Genomic DNA, 18,276 nt, shown 5'->3' on the forward strand with positions numbered 1-18,276 from the left:
TTACATTAGACATCTGTAAGAACTACTTCACAGTCAGGGTGGCTAGGATCTGGAACCAACTTCCAAGGAAGTGGTGCTGGCTCCTACCCTGGGGGTTTTTAAGAGGAGGCTTGATGCCTACCTAGCTGGGATCATTTGAGCCCAGTTTTTCTCCTGCCCTGGCAGGGGGTCGGACTTGAAGATCTATAAGGTCCCTTCCGACCCTACTTCTATGATCCTATGATTCTATGACCTGGCATGGCAGAGCAGAGTGAAGCCAGGCAGCAAAGCTCCTTGCTGCTACGAGCCCCACACTGCCCTGGAGTGGTGCCCCCAGCCCGCCCAACAGCAGCGAGAGGCACAACCCCATGCCACCACCCTCACTGCTGCCAGACAGACAGAGGGTGCACCTCACCAGGGCAGCACAGGGCTCACAGCAGCAAGGAGCTTCCCCGCTGGGTCTCACTTGGCTGTACTGGGTCCTGCCCACTGGGCTGCAGAGACCACAGGAGAAGGACAGCAGGGCAGAGAGCCTGAGCCCACAGCCCACATCCTCCCCCCACCTGGGCTCTCCGCTCCATCCAGGCTGCCCACAGAAGAAAGGCGGGATGAGGGAGAGCCAGGCTCTGTGCTCTGCTCTGGCTGTAGCAGCTGCCACCTCCCATGGTTGGTAGCCGAAGTGCAGCCACTGACGGGGAGGTAGGAAGCTGAGGGCTCTGGCTCTGGTCCCATAGCCATGTCAGCTGGTGGCCCCTCTGGCAGCATAGGAGGGTGCAGGGAGATGTGGCCTGGGAATAAGGGGCACCAGTATGGGCAGGGGGAGAGCACCAGCATATCAGGGCTGCTCAGCACCACAAAATCAGTGGGGGAAAGGGGGAAGACAGCAGCAGCTGGATCCGTGTCCTGGTGAGTAAAGGGTACTCAGATTTTCTATGCCAAAAAACTCTAAATCAAATGCCAAAATGTACAGGTATTTAGAATTTATTTTATTACAGTGACTGAGGCACTGGTAGGCTTCCAAACTGCTTTAAAATTGCAAATATATCAATAAAACTTTGTGCTCAACTAATTTTACTTTTATACACATACCTCTACACACACACACACACCATATCTATCTATAGACACACACACGGTGAGGAGAGGGAGCAGGGACCTGCCACCGAGCTTGGCACCCTGCACAGCCACTCAGTCCCGGGGCTTCCCCTGCTCCCAGATCAGCAGAGTATAGCAACTGCTGTGGGCAGGTTCCCCCTTCCTCACATGCTTCCTGCTTGATGCCCCCCAGTGCCCCCACCCAGGACTCTAGCCACTCCTCAGACTCAGCAGGGGACCCAGGCATCTGGGGAACTAGAGCTGCTGGCAATTGACCCACACTGTGAAAGAGGGATACAACCATACCACTGTGCCTCCTCTGGATCTGCCCCCAAGTGATATACTTTGATGGATGTGCCTCAAGTAACCTGAATGACAAAGGGACAGGGAAAACAGTCAATAGGCCAAATCATGGCACTGGATAACTGCAGAGAGCTCTACTTGGCTAAACAGAGTCTATACATGAGTTGGAAGACTGAATATGGCCCAATAAGTTTAATAATGAAGAAACACCTGCAGGAGAAGAACCCCCTGGGAGTGTGAACAGTTTACTGGGAGTATTAAATCAGAGAAATCATTATTGTAGAAACAATGCATTATTCAAAAACACGACAGAGACAAGAGACCCCAGAGACAACACAAAAATAAAAGGGCAAAGTCACAGAGAAATATGTTAAAGGAATCCCTTGGAATTGCTTGGGGCAGGAGGAGGAATTTATTTTCACCAATAATTTTCACAAAGCAGGATATTTTATTTAGTCAAGAAAGTTAAGTTATTCAAGAAACGACAAACTTGATTACCTTAGAAATAAAGCAATGAATAACGATCTCCAACCCCCTGTATGTCCTCCTGCCTCATAAAAATAAACTACCCAAAACACTTTGGTTAGTTCAGAACCTAGAAAGAGGGCAAATCAGATTTCCTAGAACTCAATGGAGAACCCAAGTACATGTCTATATGTGTGGTCCCATAAAACTGTTTCATGTAAAAGATTTTTTTTCCATGTGAAGACTACATCATCATTACACGTGGTCAGAGTACTAGAGACAGACGGCTAGTACAGTGATCTTTTCACTGCTACTGGACTCATATTTATATACAAAAAGGAAAAAATAAGCTACATGCTGGACATATGAGAGTTTACTGCCTTTTTGTGCTTGAATAATCAAGCACTCAATTTTCTAAATATTATCATTTCATCAAAGCACTGGAGTTCTATTTTCAAAAAGGGACTTGGGATGACACTAGAAGTGTAAGCCCCATGCTGACTTTCAGTCAGAGATATGCTCCTAAGTTACCGGGCACTTTTGAAAATATTACCTTAAATGTTTTCATGCAGTATTTTGTGTTTAATAATCTATCGGCCTTTTTTCCCTACACAAAGTAGGAAGGCAAAGGCTTTTCAACAAATTCGACAAAAGCCTTCAAACACCAATCTATATCCAGAAACTGTGACAACCCATAAATAGGACTAATTTTATAGAAAGGGTAGAATCTAGCGATAGTGGGTTATTGTTGAAGCAAATGGTGTGTGCCATCTGCTTTAAAATTATTGGACGTTAACCCCCATCACCCCCAAAACTACCCAATTTGTTGTTTAGTCCAGTCAGCAGAAGATTTATCTCATTCACATGTGGGGGAAGAACAAGCAGGGGAGGCAGAGTGTTAGGAAAATGTCTGACATGAACTGATATTTGGCTTCTGGACCATTAAGAAATTAGCATGCCATAAGCTGCTCCAAAGTCTCACACACCATCTGCTCCTAGGCTGTGTAATAGATAGGACCTTGGCCCTCAGTTATTTTGGGATTACAGAAAGCTATTTTACATTATGTTGCATCAGAGGAATTGATGTTAACCAGCCCCCATTGCAAAGTTACAGAGCTTTAAAGCTAGCACCCTAGTGTAGACCCTGGAGTTTCTCTTCACCTGTGAAAATTAACCTCTGAATCAAGACTACGTTAATTCTGAGGAAGAACATTTGCATAGGGATTTAAAGTGCTTTAACTAATCCCCTTAAAAAGTTAATTAGGATTAATTTTCATGAGCATCCTTGCATAGAATAGTTAAAGGTGGGTTGATGCTGCATAAACAAGCCAGGAAGGAAACATGCTATTTTCACAGCTCTGTAAAGCTATTTATGGGAGCCGAGGATTATTGCATTAGGGAAGGCAAAGGACACTGTAAAAAATTCCAGTAGGAACGAGACAGAACAAGTAGCAGACAGTCAGCAACCTAACTGTAAGGGAAACAGTAAAGAGAGAAATGGTAAGACACAACCGGAGTCACATAATCAAACACTGCAGGGCAGGCAGGGCTACTATACCCTCTATGCAACAGAAAAACCTCCAAGAGATTGGGAAAAAAATTGCTTATCTTCAAATGGAGTCACAAAAGGTCACAAAATAATCATGGTGTAAACGTCCTCAGGCAACAGACAGCCATTCACTTTCAGGGCACCAGAAATGAATAATTTGTGCTCAGAAAGATTTTACTTCCTTTTATGAGCTATGTTATTCCCTTTACGGAGGCAGTTTTCAGCTACTGCAGTCATCTGATGCAACAAAAATAAACTTGGAAGTCAGAAGGACAACACCAAAAACAAACAAATACAAGAAAGAACCAACAAACAGGAAATACAGGCAATAGGTACGTTTTTAACGCCTACGCTGTCATTCCAATTAGAAATACAAATTCTAAGGATTTGAAGTAGAATTAGAACATTTCCTACTCTAATGAAAATATAAATCAAGTAATGTTACAGAGGGGCTGTCCAACTGGCAGCCCACGGGCCACATGCAGACTGGAGGCTCCCACCAGGGAACCGCTCCCTCCCTCATTGCTCCAGCTGCTACAATGGCCACGATCTCCAGGCTTCCCTCTTTCTCCTCAAGCTTCTGCTTCCTGCGTCCACTCCTGCAGGTGAGGCAGTGCGGCGAGCATAGGTCTATGCTGCCGGTGCTCCCCCTGCACCCAGCTGTGCAGGTGGCAGAGGGAGGGGGTTAGGCTGCACCCACTGCTGGGAAAGTAGCCAGACTACCTGCAGGACAGGTGGGACCCTGGAAGGGCCACCCTTGTGGTGTACAGCCTACTTTGAGTGCAGCCTGGGAGCCTGCAGCACATGGCCTCCTGGTGCCCAGAAGTTGAACAGCCCTGATCTACAGAGATCATGGAAAAGCCCACAAAAACCTACTGCTATTGCAAGAGTCACAAAATAACCCATTATACAGTCATGCTTGGTCTTTTTCTGTGTGCGCACAGAGCTACTGTCTTTTGAAGTTCTGAACTGTCCCGAGTTGTGACATGTTTCTTGGGATTGGGGCAAGGGGGTTTGCTCTGTGTCTCAGTCTTTTTCTTGACTCAGCATTTGGGAGAGCACACTGCTCTCTGGAAACCACACGTTGGTGAGTGAAGAAGAGGTTGCTTACATGCCGTTTGCGACCACCCTCACCTGCTATTGTTCAGCAGAGTGAAAGTTAGTAAAAAAGCAAATGTAAATGAGGCTTCTAAAAGGGACCTCCATAATGCTGACGATCTTCTATTCAGAAAGGCCACATTTAATTAAAATCCGTTTCACTATTACTTGTCACTACGGACCAACTATGTTACATTAATTTTAGATTAAATTCCATTGCATGTCTAGGGCTATTAGGTGGATATGGTTAAAAACAATTTTAAAAGGGCGATTGCCTGAATGACTTCAAACTAGCACAACTAACACTGCTGCCTCTATCTGCTCTACTTTTATTTTACCTGCTCACTTGCAAAGTTAGTAGGTCTATTCACAACATTTAGTACCATGGTACTCAGACCATCATACTCTCTCTGGTTCTGGACGAGAGTATGTTGCGCTGGACAATCTTCATCCATGAGACTGGGTAAATTCTCCATGACTTCTGCACCCTACATCAGGAGATGGCCAACTTTTTAGGCTATGGGCAGGAGTGGTCCCATTTGGGTCACAGGCAGGCGAAAAGTCGGGACTCAGGTGCCGCCACTGCTTCTCCTTGAGAAGGCACAGGGAGAGCTTCCCTTGCTGTCACTTCTCCATGGTGGCACAGGAAAGTGGCTGCTGCCAAAGCCCCCTCACCACTGCAGCCTGGCCTGCAGACAGAGGACTTAGCCCATGGGCTGTAGATTGCCAACCCCTGTTTTATATGGCTCTTGTTCCACCAGAGTTGGGCTTTCAGGCCTATTCTTTTCAATAACCACACCTTCTGAGGGGAATGGAAAATGACTACATTTCACTAACTCCCAGCTCCAAAAAAGGATCTATAGCAGGGGTTCCCAATGTTTGTGCCGAAGGGCACATTCAAATTTAAAAGAAAAAGAAGTGGGCACCAATATGACATCATTTTTTGTTGGAATAATGATTTTTACTGATCGTGAAAATGCATGTGGGCACCTGAATAACCCTTGGGGAGGGGGGGGTACCATGGCACCCATGGGCACCACACTGGGAACCACTGATCTACAGGCTCCACATTTGGAATAGGATTGCTAGCCAAGAATAAAGCCAACAACAGAATATTACACCAACAGGTTCAGGCAGGGGGAAAGGAGGAAAACAACACTTCCCAAAACTTTAATTATTAGAACCCTAGGTATGGTGACTGCTGCAGAACTCACTTTAAAAACCATCAGCCATGGCGAAGACCACTTTTTATTCATTAAAGTGTGTCTCTACACTGCAAACCTCTCTTAATGAAAGCTGGAAATGAGTGACCTTGTAACTCACTGCAGTTTTAGAACATTACTATACACAAAATGCCTGGGTAGGGGTGGGGAGTCCTTCAAGCTTTGCAGCTTCTACCGGTCATGTTCATTATGAACACCACACCTAGAATGCTTGGCATTTCCTCTTTTCCACATGCAAACTCTCTGGACACCTTCCTACTCACGTCCATTTAACAGCTCCCATTTAACAGCTCCCTGAAACTTCCCTATTTCTCTTGCCTGGAGATTTTCCTGCTCTCATCCTCTACACTCCCTCCCCGCTCTGCTCTCTCATGCCAGAGTCTATGTGTAGGACATCACATGCCTTTACTACCATCTCATAATTTACCCTTCAACCCATGTTAGGGGTCATGTATATTGTTTTAAAAACACATAATTGCAAAGATTCTTGTAGGGGCATATACATGACTCAGTTTTCCCATGTTCCTGTGTGCTACTGCCCTCAACAGGCTCCCTGAGCTGGAGGGGTAGAGGATGCAACTGAATGGCACATTGCTTTCTAAACAAATAAAAACAGTTATCGAGAGCCAAATGACATCAGTACATGTGAATGGACTTCACCTTTAACAACTAGGAACTAAAAAAGCTCAGAACAAAGAGACCCAGCAGGAAGAGACTAATCTCTGAGGTTTTACTGCAGTTAGGGCAGGGTTACAGTGCTCATGGCTGACAGAAAATAATATCCCCAAGACCTTTGGGGCAGGGCAGACATTTGGTGCGAGATCCGGCTTTGTTGCTTCTCAGTTGCCTTATAAATGCCATCTTGTTGTGTTACGATAACTTGGTATATGTATAACTACATACTGGTTGTATTTCAGCCTTGGAGTTAAGTGTTCCTACCAGATTCTAAGCGTGTCAAGAGTTGGGGGTAGGGCCATGGACAGAAATGTTTGAAGTAGCTTGCAAGTCCAGTGTCAGAGTGGACGAGCTCTTTGGCAATCCCATGACAGCCCCCATACTCTCACTTCTGCCATACCACAGTGCCCATTTCCTACCTTTGGGGTAGCTCCTTGCTCCTCTCCTTTCTCCCCAAGATCTGGGTTCCCTATGTTCATTACTCTGCTGCTCTTCCATGGCAGGGGATCTGCATACCTGCATAACAATCCTTCAATCAACTGCCCATCCTGGGCACTGTGGGTCTCTCATTCCTTTCCTTTCCTTCTGTGCACCCTCCTCAGCAGAGCACCCCACTTCTTCCCCCAGGCTAGGGGCTCTGTATGCTCCATATTCCAAGACCTATTTACCTTTCCCTCTCCCGCACTAAGGTCCCTTGATTTCCTCTCCTTTCACAGCTTTTGTGCGTCCCTGTTCTCCCCATCTCTCACACCAGGCTCCCACATTCTTCCCACAATCATGCAAGGGGCTTTGTGCCCCTCTGTCCACTATATTACCTGGAAAACATATCATTCAGGGTGTCTATTATACTTGATTAGGAGGATAAACAGAGCCAAGACAGAACTGCAATTATACTGGATCAGTGTTGTAGTAGGTGTGATATTCCAAGGGAAAAGAAAGAAACAGGATTTATTTGGCAATATTTTTATCAGACCAACTTTGGAGAGAGATGTTACATGAGGTTTTGGATACAAAATGCCTGAAATCAGCCAGGAATACAAACTAAAGTTAAACATCAGTTACAATAATAACTTTCACTTGTAAGTGAAAGTGATCACTTAGAAAGGGAAGTGGGCAGTAAAGCTGTGGAGCAAAAAGGAATTAACAGAAGTAGTCACAGACCAACTAAAGAACATCTGAAATAGATCTACTCAATTATGTAAAGAAAAAGACCATTTTATATGTGCCAAAGTTGAGAGAACTAGGCTTGTTTAGCTCGCAGAGAAGGCAATTAAGGGGGGACATAACAGTGTCATAAAGAAAAGAGAGCTGCTTTTCTTTGCCAGAGAGGGCAGGACTTGAGGAACTGGATTTAAATTACAGCAAAGCAGCTTTAGATTAAATCAGGAAGTATTTCTTTATGCTAGATCAGTGAGGCAGTTAAGCAGACTATGCAGAGAAGTTGTAGAACCTCCTTCATTGGAGGTTTTCATGAAAAGGTTGAACGAACATTGGATAGAGATGATTTAGGAGTACCATTCCCAAATTCATTAAGGGAATTAAACCTGACAACCATTCTAGTACTTTCCAAATCTATGCATCTATAAAAAGGGAAGAGAAACTATTATCCTAAGTGAAGTGCAAAGAGAGTTACCTCTTGTTATGCTGGAATGCATTACTGGGTGCTATCCATCAGTAGTTTTGCTTACAGACAACTTCAGAAGCTATGTCAATGCTAATCAGACGGCAGGTCTCCTTGCAATCCCCCATTTTCCCTCATTTGTTTTCTGTTTTTTAATCAGATCAGTAGGGTTAAGGTCAGTGATGCCTCAAAGCTTCCTTGAAGTGCTGGGATCGACCAGAGATGGCACTCAAAGCTTTCTGTGTTCTGTACGCAAATGACAGACAGGGCTATCAAGCTCAACAGATATCCATGTAAGGTTGGCCAACCATGGCTGAGTTACTCTGGTGCAATCTATTATCCATTGGCTGCTTTATTACTGGGGATGAATCAAATAGATTTGGAGCCTTCTTCACACACTGCACTCTAGGACTCAGAAACAGAATCTGTTGCATGCTAAAACATCCAGTTATATGCTAAAATAGCCATCTCAACAACAATCTAATGACAGAAGTCTTTCTGATGTTTCATGAATGTGTGTTCTCACAAATACCTGTCTCATCAACAGGGTTTCTATTCCAACCTGATCAATGAATTATCACAAAAAGGAAAGTGCTCAGCTTAGGGCCGAATTTCCCACCAGCAGCAAACAACGCTCTATTTTAGTGTTTTTATTCTTACCACAGGCAATGGTCCAGTATACCAAGGAGTCTGGTGCCTGGTAGAGGATCCGGTATGGTGCCACCCTAGCACTGGAGTCCAGCACAACATCAAGAGTACCCACGAGGAGACCTGTGAAACAGGAAATTCTGTGTTGGTGAATATGCACTGAGTGCCTCCTGCTCCCACCTTACCATTCATGACAGGAGTTCAGTGTGCTCCCCATAACCCTGCCCAACAGTTCTCCCCATTCGGCTGTCATGGCAAGAATGATATGCTCCTTGTTTTTGTCTACATAAAAGTGACAACACTTCTGCCAAAACTACAAGATCTACCATCAAAATATATGCCAACTTCTAACAAACTGATATTAGCTGAATGATGAGCAAGTTTTAATATATATATTTAAAAGCACATTTTAAAATTAATTTCTAATAGTCTTTTTCCAGTTCCTCAATCTTTAGGAGTTTCCTTAAGATACACTGATTATTCACTAGATGAGCTCAATTTCTAATTTCAGGTACGAAACAAATAAACCAAAATATATTTAGAACTAGATTCCTATGACATTTTCTGGAATCTGTGTTGAAAAGCATGGTCTTCTCTACCCTACCAGCTAATTTTCAATGAAAAAGGTATCAGTGGAAAGCAGTTTTCCCCAAAAATAAATATAAGCTTCCTTAGACTGTTGAAGGGGCATCAAGAGTGCCTTCAAGCTGTTCTGTATCGAGCTGTACTGGATGTTTTCCTGCCCCTAACAACAATTAAAAAAACAAAAAAGAAAAAACAAACAAAAAAACCCCCTAATGGAATTTCAGAGAGTAATCTGCGAAATTGTTAAAAATCCCACAAACGGGAACAATTTATATATATTTTAATCCTTTATAGTAAAGAGAGAGAGACAGGCCACATGGAAAATTCCCTCATTTGCTACCTATAATTTTCCCTATAGTATTATTATTATTATGGAAGATAAGAAAAGGGGGAGGAAAGGGCAGGAAGAAAGAGTATTTCAGAGAAGCACGCTGTGAGATTTTGCACTGCAGTTCAAGAAAGCTGATAATTCTTTAACAAAAGCATCCTTTCCCCAACTATTCATTTCACAAAGGGTGAACACATCATAGCTTTTGTAAACTACTCATTACATGCAACAAAATGGAGGAAGTTTTTTAAAAACAAATATTCCAACAAAAATCCCCTTTCCCTGCTCATTTGCAGCCTTTGCTCTGTTAGTTATTTTGCAGAATCTGCCAGAGGAAATTAAACCGGAATTTTTATTATGAATATCAAGAAGAATCTTTTCTTCACCCTTCCTCTTTTCTGGTACAAAACACTCTTTCAGATTTACTTTACACATCATAAGGAGACAAAGAATAAAAGCCTTTTCTTTCCCTTTGGTTTCCTTTTTTCTCCAAATTTCAACTGGCATTTGCAACTCCCCCACCGACAACCAATGTACAGTCATTAGCAGGCTTTAATTTAGAGTCATAGAAAATGAGGACTGGAAGGGACTCAGGGGGTCATCTAGTATCCAACCCCCTGCTCAAAGCAGAACCATCCCCAACTACACCGTCCAGCTAAGGCTTGTGTCTGCCTGGGTCTTAAAAATGTCTAAGGATGGAGGTTCCACAACATCTCTGGGTAGCCTGTTCCAGTGTTTTACTACCCTCCTAGTGAGAAAGTTTTTCCTTATATCTAGCCTAAGCTTACCTTGCTGCAACTTGAGAACAGTGTAGATCCATCCTTTGTCGCCATCCTTCAAATAATTGAAGGCTGTAATTAAATCCCCCCTCAGTCTTCTATTTCACCAACTAAAGCAGCCCAGTTCCCTCAGCCTCTCTTCTTAAGTCTGTGGGGGGCATGTGCCCCCCCGCCACGATTGGCCGCCGCTGCTGCCAGCTTCTGTGAGTGGTCACCACTCGCCACCCCACTGCCACTCACAAACTGTGCCCCACCGTGTCTCAGGAGGCACCAGTCACCCCTCACTGGATCGCTCTCCAATTTGATGCATTTCATTTAGAAAAAAAAAATGTTGTATAGATTTACCTAAACTGTGTTTTCTCCTCTCTCTGCATTATCATCAATCAGCCTCATTGTTTGTGGAAGGACTCTCAACTATGCTGCATTCCCATACTAGAATGTTAGCTACTGATTCCAGAAGCAGAACAGAAAAATCGGTGAATAAGAGAAACACGCTGTTACCTGGATAAAATGGCCTGCTCACAATTCTTCATTACACACATACACGTGCATCTACCTTATCTGTTTGTCTCTGTGACTACAGCTACACACTAGCCAGATGGCTTCACCAAACATTCTCAATTACTCTTAAGTTACTCCAACTCCTTCCTGAAACCAATGGGCAAACTAGTTCATAAATTTTCCTTTAAACGTGTTTTATTTACATTCCTCTCCTTTAAACACCATTTGCTACCGTTCAGCCAGTTCAACAGTGAAGCCCTGGTTCACAAACCAGGTATGCATGAGCTTAGAGCAGGGGTGGGCAAAATGTGGCCCGTGGGCCAGATGCGGCCTTCCAGGCCATTCTATTCGGCCCGCAGGACCCCTAAAAAATTTAGAAAATTAATATTTATCTTCCCCGGCTGCCTGTCACGCAGTCCTCAACGGCTTGCCTAAACTCAGCAAGCAGCCTTCCGCCCAAAATAATTGCCCACCCCCGGCTTAGAGCTAGAGTTAGGCACATACACAGTGCTATGCATGCTTTAATTATAAGCATGGGATTAACTTTGTTATACTGGGGATACAGCAACATTTTCTGTGCTAAACTTCACCGTGGTCACATCTACATGAAATGCTATAATGTGCAGTAGACTATTCTACTGCACATTAGCGCGGCACAGCAAAAACCATACTAACGTACTAATGTGCAGTAGAATTAGTCCACTGAGCATTGTGTCACAAAAAAACTGTTTGCCTTTGCTACTGTGCGTTAGTGCAGGCTAATGCGCACCTTTATGTACTACCTAAAGGCACTTTTACATGTGCTTCAGAGGTGGGGGTGGAGGCAGCTGCTCAGAGAGACGCTCTAATTAAAGCGACACTGTGTCTCATGTATCAGTGTCCCTGTGCTTAAAAATGGCAGTGGGGGCACTTGAATTAAAGCTCGTTTGACGAGCTTTAGTTCAAGTGCCCCCACTGCCATTTTTAAGCACAGGGATGCCGACAGACAGCACATGTATAGGTGCCCTCATATTAGAGGTGCTAAACTTAACACGCACTAGCAAAGGAGCATTAATGAAAGCATAGATGTGCCCCATGAAAGGGTTTCTACTCTGTACTTCCAGAAAATGTATCCCATGGCTTATACTTAGGACATTTTGTTATAACTTTACATGCCTTTTTACAGCATTAAATATGTAAAATGTGATGCAACAGCCAAATAAGGTTATTTGCTGTAGATTAAGAAGCATTTTCTTGGGCTTGTTCAGTTTACAGTTTTCATTTGAAGTTTCATGGCTATACAATTTTTTCAATGTAGAGTAAGAGGACTTGCACTAAATGAGTTAATAAATTGAGTCAGGCTTTTCTTTTATGTATAATCACTTCTTTACAAAATTATGAATGATATTCTATTTATAATTAAAGCAGAAGAGCTCACTGTGGTGCAGACGCACTGTTAAATAACCTGATTTGGACTGCTAACTCATGTCCTTGACTTAAAATACAATGTCTACCGATTCCTTTCCCTGATGCAACACTTCTGAAGCTGACATAACATGAACTCTGTGAGAGTGTCATAACTGAAAACTGGGACACCCCAAGAGCTGAGGACACAGGGACATCACAAATCCAGTCACTTGGTTAGAAATGTCAAGTTAGGCCAGGATCCCTATTTCCCTCTAAGCTATTAGAAGTGGAGGAAGGAGAGAGGGGGGAAAAAAAAGAGCGATGCATCATCCCAGCACTGTTTCCACAGAAGGCAGAGAAAGCTGGAAAAAGGGGTCTCACCAGCATCAATATGACAGAGCAAGGGTGTGTCAGGAAAAGAAGAGAGCTAAAATGCCTAGTGCTACAAGGGTTTTCCCATCCATCTTTAACTAGAAAAAAAACTGCAAATAGGTTACTGTTGGGGTTGGAGAGATGAAAGAATATTTCCAGCACTCTGTAAAAAGTCCAAGTGTTTTAAAAAAAAATCTCTGGCTTTTTAAATCTTCAGTCTTCACACGTGTTTTATTATTAGACATTTACTGACAACTGCATAGTCTTTTGATAGCAAGAAACATCACTTAAGAATCTGCTGTTTAAAAATAGCATTATTATCCTTATTATTATTAGTAGTAGTAGTATTATCCTTATGGATTATAAGACCATTTATTTTTTCCATACTATGGGTCAGTTTTCTTATGCAGATATTTGATGCAGCTTCTGTACTGCTTCTCTCTGAGGCATTTTTGTAAAGAAGTGATCATACTCAGAAACAAATCGTCAATCAGAAGTGTTGCATCAGGGAGAGGAATCGGTAGACATTGTATTTTAAGTCAAGGACATGAGTTAACAGTCCAAATCAGGTTATTTAACAGTGCGTCTGCACCACAGTGAACTCTTGTGCTTTAATTATAAATAGAATATAATTCATAATTTTGTAAAGAAGTGATCATACATAAAAGAAAATCCTGACTCAATTTGTTAACTCATTTAGTGCAAGTCCTTTTACTCTACATTTGAAACACTGTGTAGTTGTGAAAATTCAAATGAAAATATGAAACTGAACAAGACCATGAATATGTTTCTTAATCTACATTACAACTTTAATTTACCTAAAATAATCTGTTCACCAAATCACAGAATATCCTTTTTCACAAGTCAGTTAGCTAATTAATCATTGCATTATCTAATTATTAGGCAAAGACTTTTCTGACTTTTTTCACTATTTCATAATGTCATGTTACTAGCACTCTTACAACAAATTAAATAAAGGCTTTCAGATATTAAGGGTATTATATTAATATACAGCACGCCCTTATTCACATGAGTGGTTCTTGTAAGCAAGGATTTCTCAAGTGAGTAAGGACTTGTAGGATAAGTTTCTAAGGAATGAAGGTCCTGACCCAGCTAACATTACACAGATGAGCAACTTTATGCCTGGAAGCAGTCCCATTAGACATGCATGCCAAAGAGTTTGCAGGCTTTGAGCCTGAAATGCTACGCTGATATTCTTCTGATTCTGCAACTTACTATAGACAAACAGACTGCAGGGCTCTGTCTGCATGGAGTCAGTTGCAGGATCAGAGCTACAGTTAGTACTACAGGATATTATAAACTTTTACTAAGGAAAAAATAAAACTACAAGTGCTTCTGAGGTTTTTTATTTTCCTACTATTATTACAAGTAATTTTTAAAAGTGACTATGAGTGAGAGGGGAAAAAAGAGGAAAATCATTTCTCTCTCGTTTACTTTGAGACAACTATGGATAAATCAATTACCTCTAATTGTGTAACTGGCAAACAGCAAAAGGCAGGGAAAAGAAGTTACAGAATATCATTGTATAATCACAAAAACCAATAGGGAAAACCATGGGTGGCTGTAGTGCCTGAAACTACACATTTTAAAAGTACAGATTTAATCTGATATTGCCCATTTAAAGTATTCAGGCTACTGGTACCCAAAGTTCTCAGACGTCCCTCACTGGTGTCCCCAAGTTCCCCGCATCTCTCACAAACTTGGTGCACTTACACTTTTATTGGTGGGAGTTACCTACAGCAGAAGTAAATCATCAGGAAATGGAGATCAGAGAATTTCTTGTCCTGAAGAAAGGCATCTTACACAGCATTTTATTCATGCACCTAGCAGGTTAAAAGATGCCCATGCTATTAGGGGCGAACTGATAACAGAAGTTAAGAGATAAGAGACTAGTCTGCACTGGTATATCTAAGGGCACACACACAATACAAGGTCTTCTTAAACAGTCCATTTTGAGGGTGTTAAAAAAAATCGGAAGGGCCATTAAATCATCTATTCTAACACAGGCCATTTATTTTCACTCAGTTACCCCCAGACTGAACTCAAAAGTTTGTGTTTGACTAAAGCTATCTATTTTCCAGAAAGATAATAAGTCTTGGTTTGAAGGTATCAGGAGATTTAGACAATCCTGATGTCACTGTGCTCTCCTTCCATTTGGATACACAGATGATGCTGGTCTGTTTTCAGACATGCTGACTGCCCACAAATAGCAATGCAATCAATGGAAGATGCAGGTGCCTGGCATCCTTGCAGGAAGAAAAAATAGAAGTCAGGCACATGTGATACTATTGCTATAGAAACCTGCATAATATAAAGACAAAAGCCTGTAGTAGCTGTGATACGTCTTCTGGTATTTGGATATCCACAGATTTTGGTCATCTAGCCACAGGCATTCAGACACAAGCATTCGTCACAAAAGTGTTTCTAGTCCCCATGTTTTGCTCTTTCTTTTTTAAAGCACAATGAATAATTGCATTGCCTTTTTCAGTAAAATGTTTTGCAGATATCTACACTACAACTTGCATTTTAACTGAAAGCATATTTCACTTTCCCCATGAATAAACAATTTGAGTCCATCCAAGAAGGCTGTTTAGCACAGTCCTTAAAAAAGCAATCCTCCAGCTTCAAAAAACTGAGCTTTTATAAGACAGTCTTCTGGCATCGTTTTCCTTCCCTTTCATGATCATAAAAATGTTCTGATTAAGGCCTGGATCCTATAATCACTCACAGACATTTACATCAACCCACACACCAGCGGAGGCCAAGATTTTTGGCAGGTGTGCCACAAGTTAGCCCCACAACTTCCCCAATGCCACTCCAATCCTCTTCCCCTGCTCAGTGGCTTGCTTTGCTTTCCGCTCCCTGCCTTATCTGCCATTGTACTTCCTTTCCCCTCCCCAGCCTGCCATGTGCCCTAAAGGCCACCTGGGGCACCCCTGCAGGTTAGCCAACACTGCCCTACACCATAAAAAAAGAGGAGGAGGATTTGTGTGGATAAAGACTTTGCACATTTAGATTTGATCGTGCGATCAGGGAGCACTATTGACCTACATGGTAACTTTTTGTAGTATCCCAAGGCAGTTTAGGCATAGTATTCCAAATGATAAACAACAGAAATCTTTTAAGCCTGAAATTCACTGGCAGCCATAAATGTATCACATAAAGGATCGCACAAGTTACCATCAAAAAACAAAACAAAAAAAAGCTTTGGACAAGAGCAGACTGCAATGTTTCATGTTCAACTAGGAAGTTTCCACTCAGCAAATTTTGAAGTTCTCAGTTCAGTCCCCAGTGATCCATAATTTCCACAGCATCCAGTATAACAGGCAACAACATTAAGTCCTTCTCAGCACTGAGCTGCCATCACCTTGGCAAGCATAGTCATTAGGGCCTTTCCTTAGTGTGGGAAACTGCTACACTAAGCAAGCAGCTGAGGCAGCATTTCGGCATAAGAGAGCTCTTTCTGCTACTGATGTTACTGTTCTGATTTTATACATGGCCTATTAAAATAAAAGATACTGTCTTTTTACCCAAATCCAAGATGACTTTGATTTTAAGGTAAACTTCCAATAATTAAATGCCATACATGGAAAAAAATTATAAAATCTGTTATTATTGTCCATGTATGGCATCTAATTATTAGAGGGTTTTCTTAAATTTGTCCACACCTCCCCGCCCCCCTCCCCTGCTACAGTGGAGAAAACAACGATGATGGGCAGGTCAGGAAGCACAGTAGGGGAAGCCTGACCCTTTGCCCCTTGACCCCCCACACACCTGTCTCCCCTGTGGCTGTGCGCCCCAATGCCCGCATCCCTTGCTACCTTCCTTCCCACCCCCCTGTGTCTCCTGCTGCCTGTCCCCACCCCCAGCACCTACATGCCCTTCCACCTGCCTTCCCCCTCAGCCTCTGCCTCCCTGCTCCCCACCACCCCTGCTTACTGTCAGTCATGCTTCTAGCCCAGGGAATGGAGCACATGGTAGCTCTGACCTAGCCAGCAGTTGCAGCAGTGGCAGCTCTGGCCCTGGGACAACAGGGCAAAGCACAGACAGTCAAAAAGCCCAAAGTTAAATGGATTCAGTTTTTGCAGGTTAGTCTTAAGCTGCAGAGATTAAACTGAAAAACAAGCGAACAGACGTTCACTTTAGATTCAGGAAATGCAGCCACATGACTACAGTGGCCCAGGCCAGAAGCCAGGGGGCGCTAGAACATGCCTCCCAGCCAAGGCTTTTCCCTTATCCCGGCTGGAGCACAGGTGGCATGGCCAGGCCCCAGCCCCAGGCTAGCACACTGGAGGGTGGGGGTTTAAAGTCTCCTCCCTGGCACAGACGGGACCCCAGCCTGGGTCTGCCTAGGTGGAGAAGCAGTGCCTGCCAGGCTGAGGAGGGGGTGGGTGGGGGTAAAGGTAGTGGCATTGAATTCATAAAAGCTTGAACAACAATAGTCCTCTCTCTGAAGCAAGCATGCATTTAAAACAGCAATTTGCAACCTCAAGCACACGAAGAACCAAAAATCTACACCTGAACTAAGATACAGCCTAGTAAAAGGCAGTGAGAGTACACATAGCTTATATAATAAACCAACAAGAGAAGAGAAAGCTTTGCACAAGGTTCACACAATCCTGGGGGCAGAATGTCTCCTTACAGCCAGGTATTCAGAAAATCCTTCTGGGGGAATTAGCAGGTGGTCTTAGGTGTCAGAGTGCAGATCCCACAGGCCTCATCTCTACTTGGGTTTTTAAAGGCTCACCTGCACCTCATTCTCCCCCTTGGGTACCTTAACATTACCATGCTTGTCACTTATAGCACCTTCGGGAGGACTCTCATACATTCAGTGTCTTTTGTCTCTGCTTAGGTATTCCCGTCTCCCACTTTTTACAGGTTCTGCTTTATAATGTAAATGTAGTTTTCTGCTTTCTTTGGTCACACCAGCCGGAGCAGTCTGGGACCCGCTCCTATTCCCTTAGCTCCGTCTCCAGCATGTATATGCGATGACTGTGCCAGGTCTTTGCCAACATCTCCCACCTCTCAGTCTGGTCCTGCAGGGCTTGGCTCTGTGCTCACACAGTTCCTCCAGTCCTGGTTCCCTGGCCTCTTCCCCCTCCCCCATGGCCTGGGGGAGCTCAAGGGAATTGCATCCCCTCCCCTTATCAACTGCTTGCCTGAGCCTCTGCCAGAGGTGGGAGGGGGTGGAGTCTGCTCATCTGCTGGTCCCCTGCCAGGCAGACCCAGGGTGGGGTCCTGACCAGGTAGAAGGGGTTTAAACTCCCCTCCCTCCCCTCCACCTGAGTCTGCTTGCCTGCCTACACCCCCTGCCTCCTCCACTCCAGCCAGACCCAGATGTGGTCCCCAGAACTTCCCACCCCCACCCCCTTCTCAGACAGCCAACCCTGCTCTCTGGAGCAGACAGCCCAGCTAAGGGCTGCAAGGCATCCTGGGATGCTGGGAGACTGTGATTTAACTTGAACCAGGAAGGGGTCTGGGACAGCATTTCATAAACTGGTTTGACCTACACCAGTTAATTCTGATATTACATTCAACCAGGTTTATTTAAAACTAGTTTCAGCTGTTTTGAAACTGGTTTATGTGCACTGAACTTCTGTTCCGTTACAAGTTTAAACCAGTTTCTGACCACTTAAACCGGTTTATGC

The 18,276-nt window shown here is 43.5% G+C and overlaps 1 protein-coding gene across 1 annotated transcript in view; it reads right to left on the reverse strand.

The window, feature by feature from the left end:
* The window catches only part of TBC1D9 (TBC1 domain family member 9), a gene marked incomplete at its 5' end in the record, with an annotated part of 110,414 nt that overhangs the window by 69,743 nt on the left and 22,395 nt on the right, over positions 1-18,276 (reverse strand). The window contains one exon of the mRNA XM_019521833.1: positions 8,669-8,779. Within this exon, the coding sequence (XP_019377378.1) occupies positions 8,669-8,779 (111 nt within the window). The remainder of the gene's footprint in view (positions 1-8,668; positions 8,780-18,276) is intronic.

Source organism: Gavialis gangeticus, unplaced genomic scaffold (assembly GCF_001723915.1).
Source record: "Gavialis gangeticus isolate Ggan-Ray unplaced genomic scaffold, GavGan_comp1, whole genome shotgun sequence".
In the NCBI taxonomy this organism is placed as follows: Eukaryota; Metazoa; Chordata; order Crocodylia; family Gavialidae; genus Gavialis; species Gavialis gangeticus.